At 41.8% G+C, this 19,161-nt stretch overlaps 1 protein-coding gene across 3 annotated transcripts in view; it reads left to right on the top strand.

Moving 5' to 3' along the window:
* The window catches only part of ROR1 (ROR family WNT receptor 1), a 284,327-nt gene that overhangs the window by 115,453 nt on the left and 149,713 nt on the right, over nt 1-19,161 (top strand). The window contains exon 1 of one of the 3 annotated variants that reach the window (XM_084852304.1): nt 7,030-7,194. The exons of the other annotated variants lie outside the window; for them this stretch is intronic. Coding sequence (XP_084708430.1) covers nt 7,125-7,194 — 70 coding nt within the window. The 5' untranslated portion in view covers nt 7,030-7,124. Of the gene's footprint in view, nt 1-7,029; nt 7,195-19,161 lie in introns of those variants that run through there. 3 annotated transcript variants of the gene reach the window in all.

Raw genomic sequence — 19,161 nt, 5'->3', positions numbered from 1 at the left:
AACTCATTGTCTGCCCTTTTCCTTCCAGCATCAAGCAGAGGCTGTCCATGACCCAAAATCTGCCCTTTGCAGTATTGTGATTTGTGTATTTTATAGCTGGTTCTGTGGCAAAATGGTTTGTGTATGTAAAAAGTTGCTTATTTCATTGTGAGTTCAAGTTAAGTCTGGATACCTGTAAAATTAGATTACTTTACTCTATTGCATATCCCGCCCGTAATGCATATTGGCCTGGATCCAAAGAAATATGCTACTAGCATTCCTATCCAAGGACAATTTGAACTTGAACAGGAGCTCCTCATGGTGAACATGCTTTGAAAATAAGGGTGGTTCATAAGTAGTTTGCTTGTGGCATGAGGACCTGTACTTTAAAGTTTAAAAAAGAAGGCAAAGATCCTACTGGGCATGCTTGCCTAAAGTAGCTCTTTGAAGTTGTGTGACCAGGATAGATTCTGGATTGTGTGGATGAGTAAAGCGTACAACAGATGGTATGCTGTTCTGTTTCAGTTCTGAATACATTTTGACAACTGCTGTAAAACATACAAGAGGGTTACCTTAACCCCCCCCTTCTATCTTTGAATATAATACTCTCTTTGATGTTTCATCATACCTGAGGTGAGGTATATGTGTTCCCTCAGATGTTAAGACTATAACTCCCATCATCTCTTATCATTGGCCATGCTGGCTGGGCAGCAGATTCCCTACCCCTGATCTACAGTCCTTTTTGCAGACTCCTCTATTTTTGTGAGGTTTTTAACCCATACGACAAGAACGAAAAGTACAAACCAAGTGAAACTAAGCTGTAATACTGACAGGAAGTTCAGAAGTAAATGCATTATCTTATGTGTTTTGTTAGGTTACCGATCATTAGTATCATTGTTTGTTTGTTTTCTGTTTGTTTTTTAAATCCACATTTTAACCCCTTTTAAAAATGGGCCCGTTTCAAAAGCAATTTTTAATTGTTTGGGTATCTGCTATTAAAGGTGAAAATGTGCTGTGTTACATAGGAGAGTGTTTCCTTGATCAAAATGTGTTCACATACCACATTTACTAAGGAAATAATGTGAGTTGAATGGTTTAAATACCACTTGCATTATTCCACTGATGGTACTTACTTCTGCTTCTCTAAAGTAGCAATTAGCCCCTGCAGAAGCAGCAAATAGCTAGTCTGTGAATGTTTACATGACCAGGAAGAGTAATTGCCACTGGTACACACCTCTCCTGGTTTTTGGCTGTATAGATAGGGGCCCTTTCTGGCATTGTTTCGGTAAAGGATTCATGAACTCTTTCTGACCCTTCACAGTGATACTTGAAACTGGCCCCCATTCCATCTCATACAAAGGTAAAATGCCTTTCCTTCCCCTTCTCCCTCTTGGCCTAAAATTTGTCAGAGATCCAAGTACAATGTTACTTGATCATGATCTGAAGGATATTGTGAGTTGTTTGCCAAAAGTACAATTAGTATTAATAACAGATTAGCAAAAAGCCATCAAAGAATTTGACATTTCTGTTAACTAGGTAGGTTTATGCGTATGCTATCGTGTGTTCCTAACTGATTTGTGGTAAAGGTATCAATGGAGCCCAACTTCAAATAATGATGGATTCCCTCACCCTGATCCAGCACAGCTAGATAAATGGAAAAAAAAGAATTCAACAATGACTCAGGTGTTAATTTAGGCCTGCCGACTTTAGTTGATCAGTCATTTAAATCAGCCTTTATTGGCCATTCTGGCTGGGGTGATGGGAATTGCAATCCAAGGCACCAGATTTTGGAAGGTTGGGTTACATTAATCTGAAACCTTCTGTTTGACTAAAAAGGTGCCCCTAGTTAACAGAGCAGAAGTATTCTTTAAAATGTTAGCTACTAGTACAAGAATTAACAAAAATTGTGGGTAGTAGGCCCATCTTAGAAGAGGCATTCCTTCTCTAAGTGCCTACTGTGATGGTTCATTGAAAAGCTGTCATTGTGTTCACCTGTAAATTTATGCAGACTTAATTAGTTGATTAAGCAATTAAAACTCAACATTATTAGTCAATGAAGAGTTCTTTAATCAGAGGAGAGTACATAGAGTGCTCTGTGGACCATTTTATTACTCTATGTTCTGTGCCTGCAAATCCTATCAGTTGTACCAGCTCCTGCTGTCCCTGATATCTCGGTGCCCCTGGTTGTGCTTGATCCTCTGTCCCTTCTGCCACTAACTGGCTACTAGACCCTTTTGGTGCCTGTGTATGGGAAATGCCAGCAGCATGTTACCTTAAGAAAGGATGTCAAGCCCTAACTCTACCTACAGCTCAAGCCCTCAACTGCAGCAGTTGATTGAAGGGATGCCTGAGCCAGAGAATGCACACTTCAGGGCTGGATTCAGGCGCAGCCACCTTGGTACAGTGCCACCACATGGAATGGTTGGGTTGTGACGCCTGTGGGGGCCCACCACTGTGAGCAGCCACTATGGGGCTTTTTGCTACCCACAATCCACCGGGAATGTTCTGGTACACTGCATTTTGGGAAAATAAAGATAGCATAGCAGGCACAACTACAGCCATCAAGGGACCAGTAGCCACCCCGGCACACAGGTAGGAGGGATCTTGCAGCCACCCCAACAGCCAGGCCTAGCTGTGACGCAGATGTTTCCCCTGTCCACTAAGAACAAGACAAATTCAGTCACTGTTAACTATAAGGAGATATGTTTAGGAACAGTAGGAAGAAGCTGCAGATGGAGGTTGTACAATCTACTTTTTGGGATGTTTTTTAATAAACAGTTGGAGAGGCATCTGTTGTGCAGTACTTTAGGAATTGGAAACCCTCTGTCAGGATGGGTAGATTAGATCAGAGATCAGCAACATGAAATCTATGGGTCATAACCAGTGAGCCAAGTCTTCTTTTTTTTAACACAGAAAACTTTTTTCTCCCCAATTATCACCTGCACAGCTAGACAGGCTGTATGAAATGCCTCATTTGTTTGTTTATTTGTATTCAATTTATATCCCACCTTTCTGCCAAAAATGACAGTCTGAATTGGCTTTCTCAATTGGATCCTAAGGTCTGCCTTTTCCTGCCCCCTTGATCATTGAATTCTATGATCCATTGAGTTCCTTTCAGCTCTCCAGTTCTAAATGAAATTGTTGATGGTAATTTCGTTAGTTATTCCTATACATTTTTCTCAGTGTGTTTTAAATTTTATCTAGAGAGTAATTGTTCATCTTCCTGTCATTTATCACCAGCATCCATAAAAGTTGAGTGTATTTTGCCAGTAAAATAGAAGTCTCCATTTACTGGAATATTGCTCACTATGAAGGGAGTATTCTGATATATGTTGCTGATTCAGAGAACAGTCACTTTCTAACCTCTTACTTGAAGTGTTTTGCTGATGCTTTCATTCTAGTAATTAAACCCAAAGAACTTTGGTCACTGAACATGCAAACTGAAACCTTCCCTGGGTGTCACATACAATTTGTGTTAGATCAGTCAGCCCAGGTTATTTCAGTTATATGGTGCTCCTAGTGATAGGATTGGTTATGACAGCCAGAATCAAAGTGATTGGTTGTTGTTGTTGTTGTTGTTCAGTCATTCAGTCGTGTCTGACTCTTCGTGACCCCATGGACCATAGCACGCCAGGCCTTCCTGTCCTCCGCTCTCTCCCGGAGTGTGCTCAAGTTCATATTCATTGCATCGGTGATGCTATCTAGCCATCTCATCCTCTGCTGTCCCCTTCTCCTTTTGCCTTCAGTCTTTCCCAGCATCAGGGTCTTTTCCAGGGAGTTTTCTCTTCGCATTAGGTGGCCAAAATATTGGAGCTTCAGCTTCAGTATCTGTCCTTCCAATGAGCACTCAGGGTTGATTTCCTTTAGGATGGACTGATTTGACCTCCTTGCAGTCCAGGGGACTCGTAAGAGTCTTCTCCAGCACCACAGTTCGAAAGCATCAATTCTTCGGCGCTCAGCCTTCCTTATAGTCCAGCTCTCACAGCCATACATTACTACTGGGAAAACCATAGCTTTGATTAGATGGACCTTTGTCGGCAAGGTGATGTCTCTGCTTCTTACTATGCTGTCTAGGTTTGCCATAGCTTTCCTCCCAAGGAGCAAGCATCTTTTAATTTCATGGCTACAGTCACCGTCTGCGGTGATCTTGGAGCCCAAGAAAGTAAAATCTGTCACTGCTTCCATTTCTTCCCCTTCTATATGCCAGGAAGTGATGGGGCCAGATGCCATGATCTCCGTTTTTTTAATGTTGAGTTTCAAACCAGCTTTTGCACTCTCCTCTTTCACCCTCAACAAGAGGCTCTTGAGATCCTCTTCGCTTTCTGCCATTAGGGTGGTATCGTCTGCATATCGGAGGTTGTTGATAATTCTCCCAGCAATCTTAATTCCGACCTCTGATTCATCCAACCCGGCATTTCTCATGATGTACTCTGCATATAAGTTAAATAAGCAGGGTGACAATATGCAGCCTTGTCGTACTCCTTTCCCAATTTTGAACCAATCGGTTGTTCCATCTCTGGTTCTTACTGTTGCTTCTTGACCCTCGTACAGGTTTCTCAGGAGACAGGTAAGGTGGTCTGGTACTCCCATCACTTTCAGAATTTGCCACAGTTTGTTGTGATCCACACAATCAAAGGCTTTAGTGTAGTCAATGAAGCAGAAATAGACATTTTTCTGGAATTCTCTTGCTTTCTCCATGATGCAGCGAATGTTGGCGATTTGATCTCTAGTTCCTCTGCCTCTTCTAAACCCAGCTTGTACTTCCGGTATTTCTCGGTTCGCATACTGCTGAAGCCTAGCTTGTAGGATATGGCTTCACTGAGTTACGCAAGCCCCTTCGCCACAACAAGGCAGTGATCCATGAAGGGGCAAAGTGATTGGAGCTGTGCGCAAACAACGTCCCCAAATTCTCCAGCCTACTTGTGGCAGAGAAAGCGGGGGGGGGGGGCAATTTTTCTGTATTTCTCCTAGGGGAGGAGAAATTCTCCAACAGTTTCTCACAGATAGGGCTCACTGTTGGCAGGGGTTGTAGCACAGGTTCTTTCTTAAGAGTTTTTGGTTTATTGCACTGCTCTTGCAAGTGGCAAAAGCATCAACTATGTTGAGGCTTCCACTTTTCTGAGGCAGAATTTTGAATTTCTTTTGGGTTTTGAGCTTACCTGATCACAGCGAGGTGGCTGAGGGCGCCATGTGTGTTTTCTTGTCTGCTACACATCTTTCCATTGCTCTGCAGCCTCCCAGGCCACCTGCCATTCCTGAACTGAAAAAGCCCCATGAGAGGAATTACCTCAGGATGTCTTCCTTGTGATGGCTTTAATTGAAGTGAGGGAAGCTGAGGAGGCTACAGGTTGCCATAGAGATTATTGTGCAATGAATCTCTTTACACCCCATGGCCACCTCATATGCACAAGAACCCCAAACCCAACCCATGAGAATTTCTCTGGAATTTCTTCTCCTTTGAATTTCTTTTTGAAAGCAATTTCTTTTCTATCAAATTGAAAGAGAATAGTCGCTCGGCACAGCACTAAATGTGATCCTGTTGCTTGTTACAAAATGACGTGGCTTCTGAGGTGATTAATTTGTGTTTAGAGGAAAGGATGAAAATATACACACATTCTGACAACACTGAATCCAAAATTTAGGATTGAATTGTGTGTGATTTTTTAGCCTTGTTACACGATGGCTGCATACAAACAAAATTTTGTTGTCTTTGTTTTTAATGTTGGAATCTGGTACCCAGAAATGGAATATCTAAGGATGAAGCATCTCATATAGCCAAGATCATTTTGAAATGATACCTTAAAGCCCATTTTTATTATTGGCAGTTACTTCCTTTTTATACAATATAACTGCCTTCATAGTTCCATGGCTAGAATGGTTTTCAGCATACATACAATTGGGCAATCAATCAACTCTCCAGATTGTAGATATGCATTTAGTGTATAAACAAATCAGAGAAAAAGTGTGAGTAAAAGAGAGCGAGAGAGAGAGAGAGCTCTAGTGCGGTTTAGTGGTTTGGTGAGCTTAAAGTCCAACATCATTATGTATAGTAACTATTGTTATGTAGTGGGTACTGTTGTACTCATGTCCTGCTTCTGGACTTCCTATGGGAATCTGATTGGCCACTGTGTGAACAGAATGCTGGACCATATAGGCCTTTGGTCTGATCCAGCAATGGCCCTTCTTATGTACATTTCATTTCAAATGGGAATGTGGTGGGAGTTAGTATCCCATTCACCAGGTATCCTACCTACCTAACGTAAGGGTTGAGATTATTTATTTATTTTATTTTATTTCTATACTGCCCAATAACCGAAGCTCTCTGGGCGGTTCACAAAAATAAAAAATTTAGAGAAATCCAAAATCACTTGTTGTTTATGTATTTATCATACATAAATAGTATTGAAGTTCAGAAGTTTTGAGGATACTAGACAACCCAAAAATTGTTTAGTTGAGCAAGTAAAAATGTTTTAACATTTCAGAACATAGGGCATGTATGGTCAACTTTTGGAGCCCTAAAGTTTAAGATATATGATGATGAATACTAAAAAAACAAATAATCAAATTAAAAACAGAAGAAGTCATCCCAGGAAGTATACTGATATCCTTAGCCTTTTCATCATGTTATCACTTTATTAAATTATCACATTACTTGTTGAGTGAGTGTGTTTGTGTCCAGAAAGGAATGTTTGTTCAGTCTTGTACCTGGGGCTTAGCATGTGCACAGAATCAACTTGATCTTGCAATTCTATATGTATGCGGAGATCGGAATCTGCAGTTCTTCGGCGGTGAGAAAAGGCGCTTTGCTTATGATCAGAAATAGTTTTTTCCCCAGTATTCCAGAACCCAGAATGGGAAGCAGAATCGTGGACTGAACCCTGGCAAGTTTTTCCACAAATTTAGTTAAAAGGAGCAGGGAAGAGTGGTGAGAGTTTGTGAAAGAGGGGAAAGAGTTGTGGGGGAAAACCCCACTTATGTGAAGAGTTGCTGGGAAAAATGTGTGTGTGGGTGGATGGAGGAGAAATGAGGGATTGATTGTGCTGGGAAACAGAGCATTATGTGTTGTAGTTTGCTGGCAGCAGAGTTGGGATCAGTGTTTAATTTCTAAAAAGAGAGGTGCTGAGGCTTAGATCTATGTTGGAGAAATGCTATATGCTGTTCATCCTGTTTCTGAATTAAAACTGTGTGAAAAGGAGAGGCTGCAGTTGCTCGGTGGTGAGTGGAAAGCACTCTGCATATTCTCAGAGGCATTCTTTATTTTTTACTTAACTGTTATTTCTTCCATCATGGATTCACTGATCGATCTTGAGCTAATCGTTTAAAATTGTCTGTTTGTGTTTTTCAGTTGTAAAATGGAACAAAGGCCTCTAAATGTAGACATGCATAATTCCTTGACAACAAAGTTCATATTTGTGTTTTCTAAGTATCTGAAGCATTTGGACAAAGGAGGGGTCCCACCAGGGGTCACTTTTCCCAGGCGTCCTTTAAGCTTGGAACAGGCCCTGAATGTTGGAGAACATTATTTATTCTGTAGACTCAGACCTAGTTCAAACAGTACACAGAGGCGGAGAGAGAAGATATGCAAGCGAGTTATTCTTTTGCATCCCAGCTTCTGCTACAGCATAAGATGTCTTGCCAGTGTCACACAGTGAGATCTGGAGCTCTCATTGCAGAGGAGATCCACAAGCTCCATTTAAGAGGCTACAGCATAATCAGGGAAGGCAGAAGTTTGGTTCACTTCTATGTGGCATCTGAAGGAGCTCCTAAAATTGCTTATTATTATATCAGCGTTTTAAAACATATAACATAGCAGTGCAGGAACTAAGGAAGGGGAAAGGAGCTCTGCAACTCCCATCTGATCCACTGTTTTTGAAACTTTCCCCTGAAATTCTAGGTCCTTTCCTTACTACACTGCAGTTTAACATAGGAGAAAAACCCCTATTTAAGTGTGCCACTTTTCCGTATTGTTTTGATTAATAAATCTTCCTTGGCCTTTTACTAGGGCTCTAAGGAAAATGGTTTATAAGCTAGTGTTCAGTGGAAGGTCAGCATGAGGACAAACATATTTCCTCAAGTTCCTACTAATACAATGGAATGTAACTTTGGTTTAATTTTATATGGTGAGCTGTTAATTGGATACTGGAGACTGCTAACTTTATAGTGTTGTAAAATTGCCACAGCCAAGGTGAGCATACTTTTTTCACAGTGGCTCTTTTTTGTATCATTCTTTCAGAGAAAAGCAAGATTTTAAAATGTAATGAGTAGCTGCATGTTTTTTCAGTTCCTTTTTTGTCTCTGAGCTAGACAGATTTATCCAGTCACACACTGCATATTGTCTGACCTCCCTGCCAACTTGCTCCATGTGCAAGAGCCCCCAATCATCAATGCCTCCTCTTCCATCAGAAGCCCTACTATACATGAAGTATACATACATGAAATGAATATTACCAAGTCTTGGTAATTTTAGCATTTTAAAAGGTGCTTGCACATAACAACAAGCCAGCATTGCTGGCTTATCCCGGTTTATTGTGAACAAGCTGGTACATGCTGGTACATGCAGCTTATTTGCTCCTTCTTTGCTTGTGCAGGTAAAACAAATAAGAAATTGAAAAGTTTGCGTGATGTCCAAACCAGCCTGGCTCATAAGCCAGGAATAAACCAGGGTTGTTGTTGGCTTATGAATCTTGGCTTGTTTGGGGTAACAAACAGTTTCGCACATCATGCAGAGCTTTCACTTTTTGTTTGATTTACCCACTCGTGTAAGCTGCGTACACCAGCACTCTGTTCTTCTACAGTAAACCAAGATAAGCCAGCAATTCTAGTTTATTGTTGTGTTCAGGTGCTCTCCTGTTCTACTATCTGAATATATGAGGGTGTTTCCAGATTTAGAGAAGATCTGTTAAAGTGCAAGGGTATAATTCATTTGCAATGTAGCTTCAGTGCCTGTGAGTAGAAAATATGGAGACAGTTCACTTTAGTACCTTTCCATCTTCTTTTTCCCTAACTATGCATGGATACACATGTATATAGTACAATGGGTCATTAGGAGAAATGGAAAGCTGTGAATACTCTCATCTCTCCATCCAGCCATCTTTCTTTGTGCCTTGTACTCATGCTTTGTACAAAGCATGTCTAACTTGCCTTGTACAAAGAGGGAGGCTGGATGAGGAGATGGAAGCATGCACAGATTTCCTGTTTCTTCTGATGGTCCATTATGCTGTCTGCATGTGTGCCTATGCATGCATGTGTGCAGGAAAAAGGGGAGAAACAGGATGCAAATGAGCCCATAGAATCCTCCACGTATGGATTTTCTCCACTTATGGGTGCCCCAAATCCTTTATTCTTCAGTTTATTTCTTTCTAATACTTCCTATTGTTAAACAGCTCACAGATTAAATAACAGCCCCATTCTTAAATGTTAATTGGTCTTGTCTTTTATAAAAATTCGCTTCATGGAAAGAGGTGACACTGTCATCCAAAAGGAAGTACACTTGGCACTCATGTACCAGTGGAGCCACCCCACCTGCCCGATTCGTTTAAAGAAATTAAACCAATCCTGTGTAAATAATTAGGCTGTCATGAATTTGGTCTCTAATTTCTTTTTTTAACCATTAGATGCCTCAGAGACAAAATACATCATTTTGAAGATGTTTAAGTAGTGTTAGGAGTATATAAATCTGGTGTAAGGCCTCAAGGGACTTCTGTTCTGAGCTCATACAGGTACATACATTAGTAAAAGCATAAACCACATCAGGAGATTGGTGGACTTTGTTTCATCTTAGTTTTCATGTGTGGAAACCCCCATATTAAGAATGATCTACTACTTGAAGAGGAAGGGAAGAAACATTCCACATGGTGTTTTAAAAGCCTGTATAAGTGCACTACTGGAATGAATCTGTGTATTCTCATTGCCAGAGTAAGAAGAGATGTCTAACTTAGATATTTATTATACAGATTTCAGGTGTTAATGGATTCAAATAGGATGCTTCTATCTGAAAGCCTGACGTGATGGATAATGTCTAGTATCTAAATGCAAATAGAGAAAAATTGGCTCTCTGAGTTGATGGCTGCTGAAATGAACCTTTTAAACAAACTTGAGATAAGGTGGCAAAATACTGTATCTCCTGAAATCTGATTGATATGATATGAACAACTTGCTTACTTAAAATAGCAAATTCCAATTTAATTTGTCAAGTATCAAAAAATGAAAAACAGGATTCTATAAGGCTGAACTTGGGGTTATAAGAACTATAAGGCTGGACCCATCTTTACTTTCCATGTGGCTCAGAGCAGCTTTTGGAGAGGGTTGCTGGATATGGAGTGGAATTCAGATCAGGGAAATGCTGCAGGTAGAAAGGAATAAATATTGTCTTCTCTCAGTGCTACTTTCCTGATGAAATTAGCACTCCACATGGCTGTTAGAGGTTTTAAAAAGTGAAAGGTCGTACTCACAGACCTGATTATGATTAGTTGAGCCCTCATAGAGGATACACTGGTAAATGTTGTTGTTGTAATTATTATTTTGGTACTAATAAGTCACTGGCTGTATGAACAGTAGTTATAAGATCAAACTAAAAAGTGTGTGGGGGCGGGGGGAGAGGCAGGGACACTCTTGGGTTGTGAATTCTAAAATACCAGTCAATATTTTGAATCAAGATGTTCTGGAACCACAAAACTGGCTTGCTTGCTTATTTATTTACTTACTTACTTACCATATTTATATACTGCTCCACATCAAAGATTTCAGAGTGGAGAACAACAAGACAAAATATAAAACCCCATAATTAAAACAATGGAGGGAGCAATCCTATGGCCGCTAGTCAGCGACTAGATGGCCATAGGATATCTGGTTTTCTGGGAACCGACCTTGGAGGCCATGCTGCAAGGTCAGTTCCCAGAGAACCAACCCCCCCTCCACTTCTGCGCTGCCTCAGAGGCAGTGCGGAACAGCCCTGTCCTGCACGCTCACAAGAGGATTGTGGAGCGGCCGAAATGGGGCGTTCTTGGAGAGCGTTCTGGGGCGGGAAGGGCGGAAATGCCTGTACGACACATCCAATCTGTTGTACGGCAGCTTCCTCCCCTGCTCTGCCTTCCTGGCTAGACAGCCGCAATCGGCTGTCTAGCCACAAATGCAGGGCAGGAGAAGCGCAGAGGGAATGAACCCCTCCGTGCTTCTCCCACCCTGCATTGTACAGGTGGTCACCTCCGAGTTTGGAGGCAGTCGCCTATCTGCACAGGATTGCACCCTAAAACATTTTAAAAGAACAGATTCTGAACTTAATAAACCGCAGCTAGGTATATACAAAGAAACCAACCTGTTTAGTTGAAACACCCAGAGAGCTTCGGCTATTGGGCAATATAGAAATGTAATAAATAAAATAAAATAGTTGAATGGAGAGTCCCCCTATATCAGTTCTGGAGTTCCCAACTGCTGCCAGATATTGGGGCTCTTATCATAACAGAGAATATATTTACACATTTTTGTTTATTCATCCAAACAAGTGGACCAGTTAGGCTAAATAAAATACTTATTATTTCTATAAATACTGAGACATTATTTAACATTGGGACATTCCTGGTCCTCATGCACAATCACACATTCCTTCCCTACAGTTCTTCTAAATTATTTGTAATCATTTGCAGAGCAGATTTATGCTGTAACTGTATTACAGGCTTCAGGAAGTTTAAAATGAAAAGTTGGCAGAAATCCTATAACTAGCAAGTAATCTGCATTTAGTGCAAGACTGTACATATCCTAACCTCAAAATTTTCATGTTCACAAGTTGGGGAAGAGGCAATTCTCAATTTATAAACTAAAGTGCTTTCTTTCTTGACAGAAGGTTACCTAAAAGTCTTAAGATCCATATTCGGTTCATTGTACATATGGATGTGCTTTAAGAACTAAAACCTAGAAGATCTGGATTGGAACCTAAAGACTTATGTAAGCCCATATGGTAGTATTGATCACAGAAGAGTAGCAAATACACAATCTCCTGTGTGTCAGGGTGGAAACTGAGCCCATAGAGCCCCAGAGCAGTTCTCATTGGGAGAGGAGCTTGCGCATCTCTCACAAGCACAGCAGCTGGCAGAGATTCCTCCTGCCAGCATTCCTGGGAGAGATAGTGACCCTGGCAGTGAGAGAGCGGGGGAGGGGGGCTTGCTGGACGCTCGGCACAGATGCAGGGAGCGGTGCCAGATGGAGGGCACCGAAAGGAGGCGCTCTGTTCGTTTGGCGCTAAAACAACGGTTGCGTCCCGAGGACCCAAGGGTAAGAGGGAGGATCTCTCCCTAGCCTATAAGTTCAGGGTCTTCCCGTGGTTCTCCTTTAAACAGGGACCAACTGCCTTACCTGGAGCTTAGGCTACTCTGCTGTCTACCCCAGTGCAGTTCCTTGCTTAGTCGCTAGTGATTAGTATCTGTAAGAGTCATTAAGTAATAAAGGAATAAAACCTTGGAAAGAATCCTCGTTGTCTGTGTCTTGAGCTGGCTATTGGAGGGGACCGTAAGAGGCAGCTAGGGCACTCCTAACACTGTGTTGCTGTCCAGAGTAGTCAAATCAGGCATTCATAATCTATTTCCTCTCTTGGTGGCCCCCCAGCTGTGGAATGATCTCCCTGACAAGGTCCGCCAGGCACCAACATTGTCATCTATTTGGTGCCAGTTTAAGACCTATCTCTTTTCTCAGGCATTTGGCAGCATATGATGAGTTTTTAATCAGTCCTGGATTGTCTTATGGTTATATAAGGCTGATTGCTCAATGTTTTTAGATATATATTGTCTTTGTGTATACTGTTGGTTTGTGTGTAAATGGTTTTTAAACTTTTATACTGTATTTTAATGTATTTTATTGTTTAATTTAATGTTTAATGCTTTTAGTCTTTGTAAACTGACCATGGAGCCTTGGCTGTAGGGCGGTATAGAAAAGTAATAAATAATAATAATTAGGTGATCCCTGGAACATATAGGAATAATCTGAGAAGTGGACAACCCATCAGCAAGATTTCTGATCTTGAGGTTGTGTCTCGTGGCTTCTATTGATAAAAAGATGTCCATGCTTCATAAGGGTATATTCAGTAATATGTTGTCAGTCACTTTCAGTGGCTAGTATGTTCCCTCTAGATTGGGAATTCAGCTCTCACCACTGATACAGCTTTTCTTGGACAAGCTGTTTTTTCTCAGGCTCAGTTAGTGGCTGTCATATGACTGGACTTTGGGCTGCAAATCCAGAGCACTGTGGCTGGCCTCCTAACAACTGGCAGAGGAAACAGCAGTGGCAGGAAACAGGTGCAGTTGGTATGAGAAGCCAGTGCCTGTTGTCAAGGCTCCAATCACATCCATCACCTCCATTTCCCCAGAGTGCCTCTTATGAAACGTTGTAACCCTTGTAGGGCCCTTGACAGCTGGGTATTGCTGCATTTCTGCCACAGGTCAGGGAAGTAAGCGAAAACAGCCTGGTGACTGATGCCATTGGGATGTTCAACCCACAGGGGCAGCCTAGCAGTCTAGAAACTCTTGTACATCACTTCATTCTTTATCCAGTGTTGCAGCCTGGCCAGATGGCTAATCATATATAGGTATACCTATATCCATATCCCAGGCCAGTTTATAGTTCTTGGTCATGCTGAGTGGTATGTTATCCTCTTTTGTAGGAGGCATGTAGTCTAGTGGGCCTTGTTAGAGGGTATGTGTCTCTCATTCCTCATGGTTTTTGCCCAGCAGCAACAAACTAGGTTTTCACTTGTTGATGCATGGAAGGAAGAAGCACAACTCGGAGGCCATGTCATACCTGAAAAAAGCCAACCAAACTCCTCCTGCCTCCAAGGTATAATTTGGAAGGCTGAGGATTATTAGATGAAGAAGCTGTTTAAGGGCAATGGTGTGCTGTCACACTCAATGCTGTTCTTCCCACATGTGAAAACTGGAGTCACTGCCTCCTTTCTTTATATCACTTCAGACATTGCTGGGTTCCAAAAGTTGCATTCATAATTAAAAACAACAACAAACGAACCCAGAATCAAATCTAACATAAGCAGGAAACAGAAAAGTTGACAAAGTCCTTCTGTATGTACTGACAGATCACTGGTGAGTTTCAAAAATGTGGAAATTAACAGTTGCAGAAGTAGTGTGTGAAATGTTAGAGGAAAAGCAGCTCCCCATGTCAGCCTCAGAAACCTCTAAAAATCAGCACCATCTATGGGGAAGAGGTGACATGAAGAAATATTACAACTGAGGGGAAGGTTAAGGCAGTTTACAGCTAACTTTTGAAGTGTGCAACATCAGACGAAAAAACTGGTTTTCTAAAAGTTGATAAAGGGAAATAGAGACAAGAGAGTATGGCAATATCATAAAATGTAAGTATTGCCTAGGCAAATTAATGCCTATATAAATTCCAAAGTGATAGTTCAATAGTAAATAAATAAAAAGGCCTGTATCCTTGCACAGCAAGGATTTGGGCTTCATTTCCTGCCAAGTCAACAGTGAAAGGGCATTCAACTTTGCTAGATGCATTGCAGATGGCTTTCTTTAGGGGAGGGGAATCAAAGATCTAAAACACTGTAAATTGCACATAATGTTTCTAATCTGTGAAAGGAATGAATAAGTGGAGTTCATGAGCTAATATATTCTCAGTGGTAGCATTTAATCTATGTAGAATTTAGCAGAGAGGGATAACTCTGTGCTTGGATTTGAACGTAGGAACAAGTCTAACTTCAGGTGATGGTATGGGTCTTGATTAAGTCTATAATGACTAGGCAAGGTCAACCAATTGCAGAACTAAGGCAGAGCAGCAAAATGCATCACTGGTACATAACTTCTTATCAAGGGGTTTATCCAGTATCTTACAAAACATATTCACAGAGCAATTCTGATAGTTGCCCTGGGAGAGGAGAGCTGAAGAACAGCAGGTTCTGTCTTCATCCATTGGCCAGGGATCACGGGGAGGTAGCACTCCCAGCCTCCCACAAAGAACATCATAGCAAGCTGGCCCCATAAATTGACCTTAGAAAGAGCAGCTGCTAGGAGCTTGCTTTCCCCTTCTTTTCCAGAAAGAGCACATATATTGGAACTGAGACCAACCTGGCCCCATCTATGATCAGAAAAGGAACTGGTGCTCTAATGCTTGCTTTCCTCTTCCCTCCTCGTCCATTTTTCCTTTTGTATCATATCTATTAGACTGCGAGCCTGCAACAGAGACTACCTTATCTTTCAATATCTGTACAGTGCTTACAAACTTTTAGGGTGGTATCATCATCATGTTTACTCAGATGTCAGTCCTCTTTTGGCTCAATGCGGCTTACTCCAAGGTAGGTGTGTATAGGATTGCAGCCTCAGTGTTTCTTAGAATAAAGGTGTGTATATGTAAATGCATAGTGATGATCTGTTTGCTGTTGTTCCTTAAAAGAAAACCTTTGTGGGGGCCATGTTATCCTTTTGACAAAAAGATAATAAATGCATGAAGAAACTGCACTGACAAAAAGCAAATAGTGGTTTTTTTATGTATATTGTACACCAGCTGGCCCAAGTAACACAATGTATAGCTTTGCACATATTTAAGCTTACCTCATACCATTATATCCATGCCTACCAAAAGCTGGGCTTGGGCTCTGGCAAATGTTCAGAGCAATGAGTATTCCACAGTTTAGGTTAGCCACCTAGGGCTCCTTCACACTGAGCTTTCATCCTGCGATTTAGATTGCGCCTTCATGGAAATTTGTCAGCTCTTTACATAACGCCGTGATTATTCAAGGTGTCTCCTGCACTAAATGCCCTTTGTTCCGTTTTTAAATAGATCACAGATAATGAGCTATCAAATGACCCCATTGTGTTCCACTTCAGTTTCCTCTGTGAAAAGAGTAAAAGCAGCAAGAAGAGGAGTGAGATCAATGAAAGATAATAGAAGACTCAGATAAGGAGAGAAGGAGGGGGAAGGGGCTGGGGTGAAGGGAAGCACATAAAAAAGGGAGTCATTGTGATCCTGCATTTAAAACAGAAGCAGAAAACCCTGTTTTAAATGCAGGATTTTAGGCTCGTGTAGAGATGCCCCTCCCCTTCATGGATCACTGCCTTGTTTTGGTGAAGGGGCTTGCGTAACTCAGTAAAGCCATAAGCTATGCTGTGCAGGGCCACCCAAGATGGACAGGTCATGGTGGAGAGTTCTGACAAAATGTGGTCCACTGGAGAAGGAAATGGCAACCCACTCCAGTATTCTTGCCAAGAAAACCCCATGGAACGTATCACAAGGCTAAAAGAGATGACGCCGGAAGATGAGCCCCTCAGGTTGGAAGGTGTCCAATATACTACTGGGGAAGAGCAGAGGGAATTTCCAAGTAGCGCCAGAAAGAGTGAAGCGGCTGGGCCGAAGCCGAAAGGACACTCACCTGTGGATGTGTCTGGTGGTGAAAAGAAAGTCCGATGCTGTAAAGAACAATATTGTTTAGGAACCTGGAATGTAAGATCAATGAATCAAGGTAAGCTGGAGGTGGTCAAACATGAGATGGCAAGATTGAACATCGACATCTTGGGAATCAGCGAACTCAAATGGACAAGCATGGGCGAATTTAATTCAGGTGACCATCATATCTACTACTGTGGGCAAGAATCCCTTAGAAGAAATGGAGTAGCACTCATAGTCAAGAAAAGGGTGGGAAAAGCAGTACTGGGGTACAATCTCAAAAACGATAGAAAGATCTCTGTACGAATCCAAGGCAAACCATTCAACATCACAGTAATTCAAGTCTATGCCCCAACCACTGATGCCGAAGAAGCTGAGGTTGATCGGTTCTATGAAGACCTACAACACCTTCTAAAACTAACACCAAAAAAAGATGTCCTCTTCATCATAGAGATTGGAATGCTAAAGTAGGAAGTCAAGAAATCACCGGGATAACAGGCAAGCATGGCCTTTGTGTACAAAATGAAGCAGGACAAAGGCTTAATAGAATTTTGCCAAGAGAACACGCTGATCATAGCAAACACTCTTTTCCAACAGCACAAGAGGCAACTCTACACATGGATATCATCAGATGGTCAATATCGAAATCAGATTGATTATGTCCTTTGCAGCCAAAGATGGAGACGCTCCATACAGTCAGTAAATCAAGACCTGGAGCTGACTGTGGCTCAGATCATGAGCTGCTTCTTGCAAAATTTCGGCTTAAATTGAAGAACGTAGGGAAAACCACTAAACCATTCAGGTATGACCTAAATCATATCCCTTATGAATATACAGTGGAGGTGAGGAATAGACTAAGGGATTAGACCTGACAGACAGGGTGCCTGAGGAATATGGATGGAAGTCGGTAACATTGTTCAGGAGGCAGCAACGAAATCCATCCCAAAGACAAAGAAATGCAAGAAAGCCAAGTGGCTGTCTGAGGAGGCTTTACAAGTAGCTGAGGAAAGAAGGAAAATGAAAAGCAAGGGAGAAAGGGGAAGATACATCCAACTGAATGCAGAGTTCCAGACAATAGCAAGGGGAGACAAGAAGGCCTTCTTAAATGAACAATGCAAAGAAATCAAGGAAAACAATAGAATGGGAAAGACTAGAGATCTTTTCAAGAAAATCAGAGATCTCAAGGGAACGTTTTGTGCAAAGAACGTTTTGGGTGTGATGAAGGACAAAGAAGGCAGGGACCTAACAGAAGCAGATGAGATTACAAAGAGGTGGAAAGAATACACAGAAGAACTATACAGGAAAGATCTTAATGTTCCTGATAGCCATGATAGTGCAGTCACTGAACTTGAGCTGGACATGCTAGAGAGTGAAGTCAAGTGGGCCTTAGGAAGTATTAGTAACAACAAAGCTAGCGGAGATGACAGTCTTCCAGCTGAGCTATTTAAAATCCTAAAGGATGATGCTGTTAAAGTGTTGCACTCAATATGCCAACAAATGTGGAACGCTCAACAGTGCCCACAAGACTGGAAAAGGTCAGTTTACATTCCAGTTCCAAAGAAGGGCAATGCCAAAGAGTGTTCAAACTACCGTACAATTGCGCTCATTTCACATGCCAGCAAGGTGATGCTCAAAATCCTACAAGCTAGGCTTCAGCAGCATGTGAACCAAGAACTACCGGAAGTACAAGCTGGGTTTCGAAGAGGCAGAGGAACTAGAGATCAAATCGCCAACATTCGCTGGATCATGGAGAAAGCAAGAGAATTCCAGAAAAACGTCTATTTCTACTTCATTGACTATACTAAAGCCTTTGATTGTATGGATCACAACAAACTGTGGCAAATTCTTAAAGAGATGGGAGTACCAGACCACCTTACCTGTTTCCTGAGAAACCTGTACGAGGGACAAGAAGCAACAGTAAGAACCGGACATGGAACAACCAGTTGGTTCAAAATTGGGAAAGGAGTACGACAAGGCTGTATATTGTCGCCCTGCTTATTTAATTTATATACATCATGAGAACCACCGGGTTGGGTGAATCACAGGTCGGAATTAAGATTGCTGGGAGAATTATCAACAACCTCAGATATGCAGACGATACCACCCTAATGGCAGAAAGCGAAGAGGATCTAAAGAGCCTCTTGTTGAGGGTGAAAGTGGAGAGTGCAAAAGCTGGTTTGAAACTCAACATTAAAAAAACGAAGATCATGGCATCTGGCCCCATCACTTCCTGGCATATGGAAGGGGAAGTAATGGAAGGAGTGACAGATTTTATTTTCTTGGGCTCCAAGCTCACCGCAGACGGTGACTGTAGCTTTGAAATGAAAAGACGCTTGCTCCTTGGGAGGAAAGCTATGGCAAACCTAGACAGCATAGTAAGAAGCAGAGACATCACCTTGCCGACAAAGATTCATATAATCAAAGCTATGGTTTTCCCAGTAGCAACGTATGGCTGTGAGAGCTGGACTACAAGGAAGGCCGAGCGCCGAAGAATTGATGCCTTTGAACTGTGGTGCTGAAGAAGACTCTTACAAGTCCCCTGGACTGCAAAGAGGTCAAATTAGTCAATCCTAAAGGAAATCATCCCTGACTGCTCATTGGAAGGACAGATACTGAAGTTGAAGCTCAAATATTGTGGCCACCTAATGCGAAGAGAAAACTCTCTGGAAAAGACCCTGATGCTGGGAAAGATTGAAGGCAAAAGGAGAAGGGGACGGCAGAGGATGAGATGGCTAGATAGCATCACCAATGCAATGAATATGAATTTGAGCACACTCCGGGAGACAGCAGAGG

This window comes from Heloderma suspectum, chromosome 4 (assembly GCF_057233095.1).
Source record: "Heloderma suspectum isolate Gila_16-S chromosome 4, 16-S_ref, whole genome shotgun sequence".
Classification (NCBI taxonomy): Eukaryota; Metazoa; Chordata; class Lepidosauria; order Squamata; family Helodermatidae; genus Heloderma; species Heloderma suspectum.
This window is presented reverse-complemented; position numbering and strand designations above follow the sequence as displayed.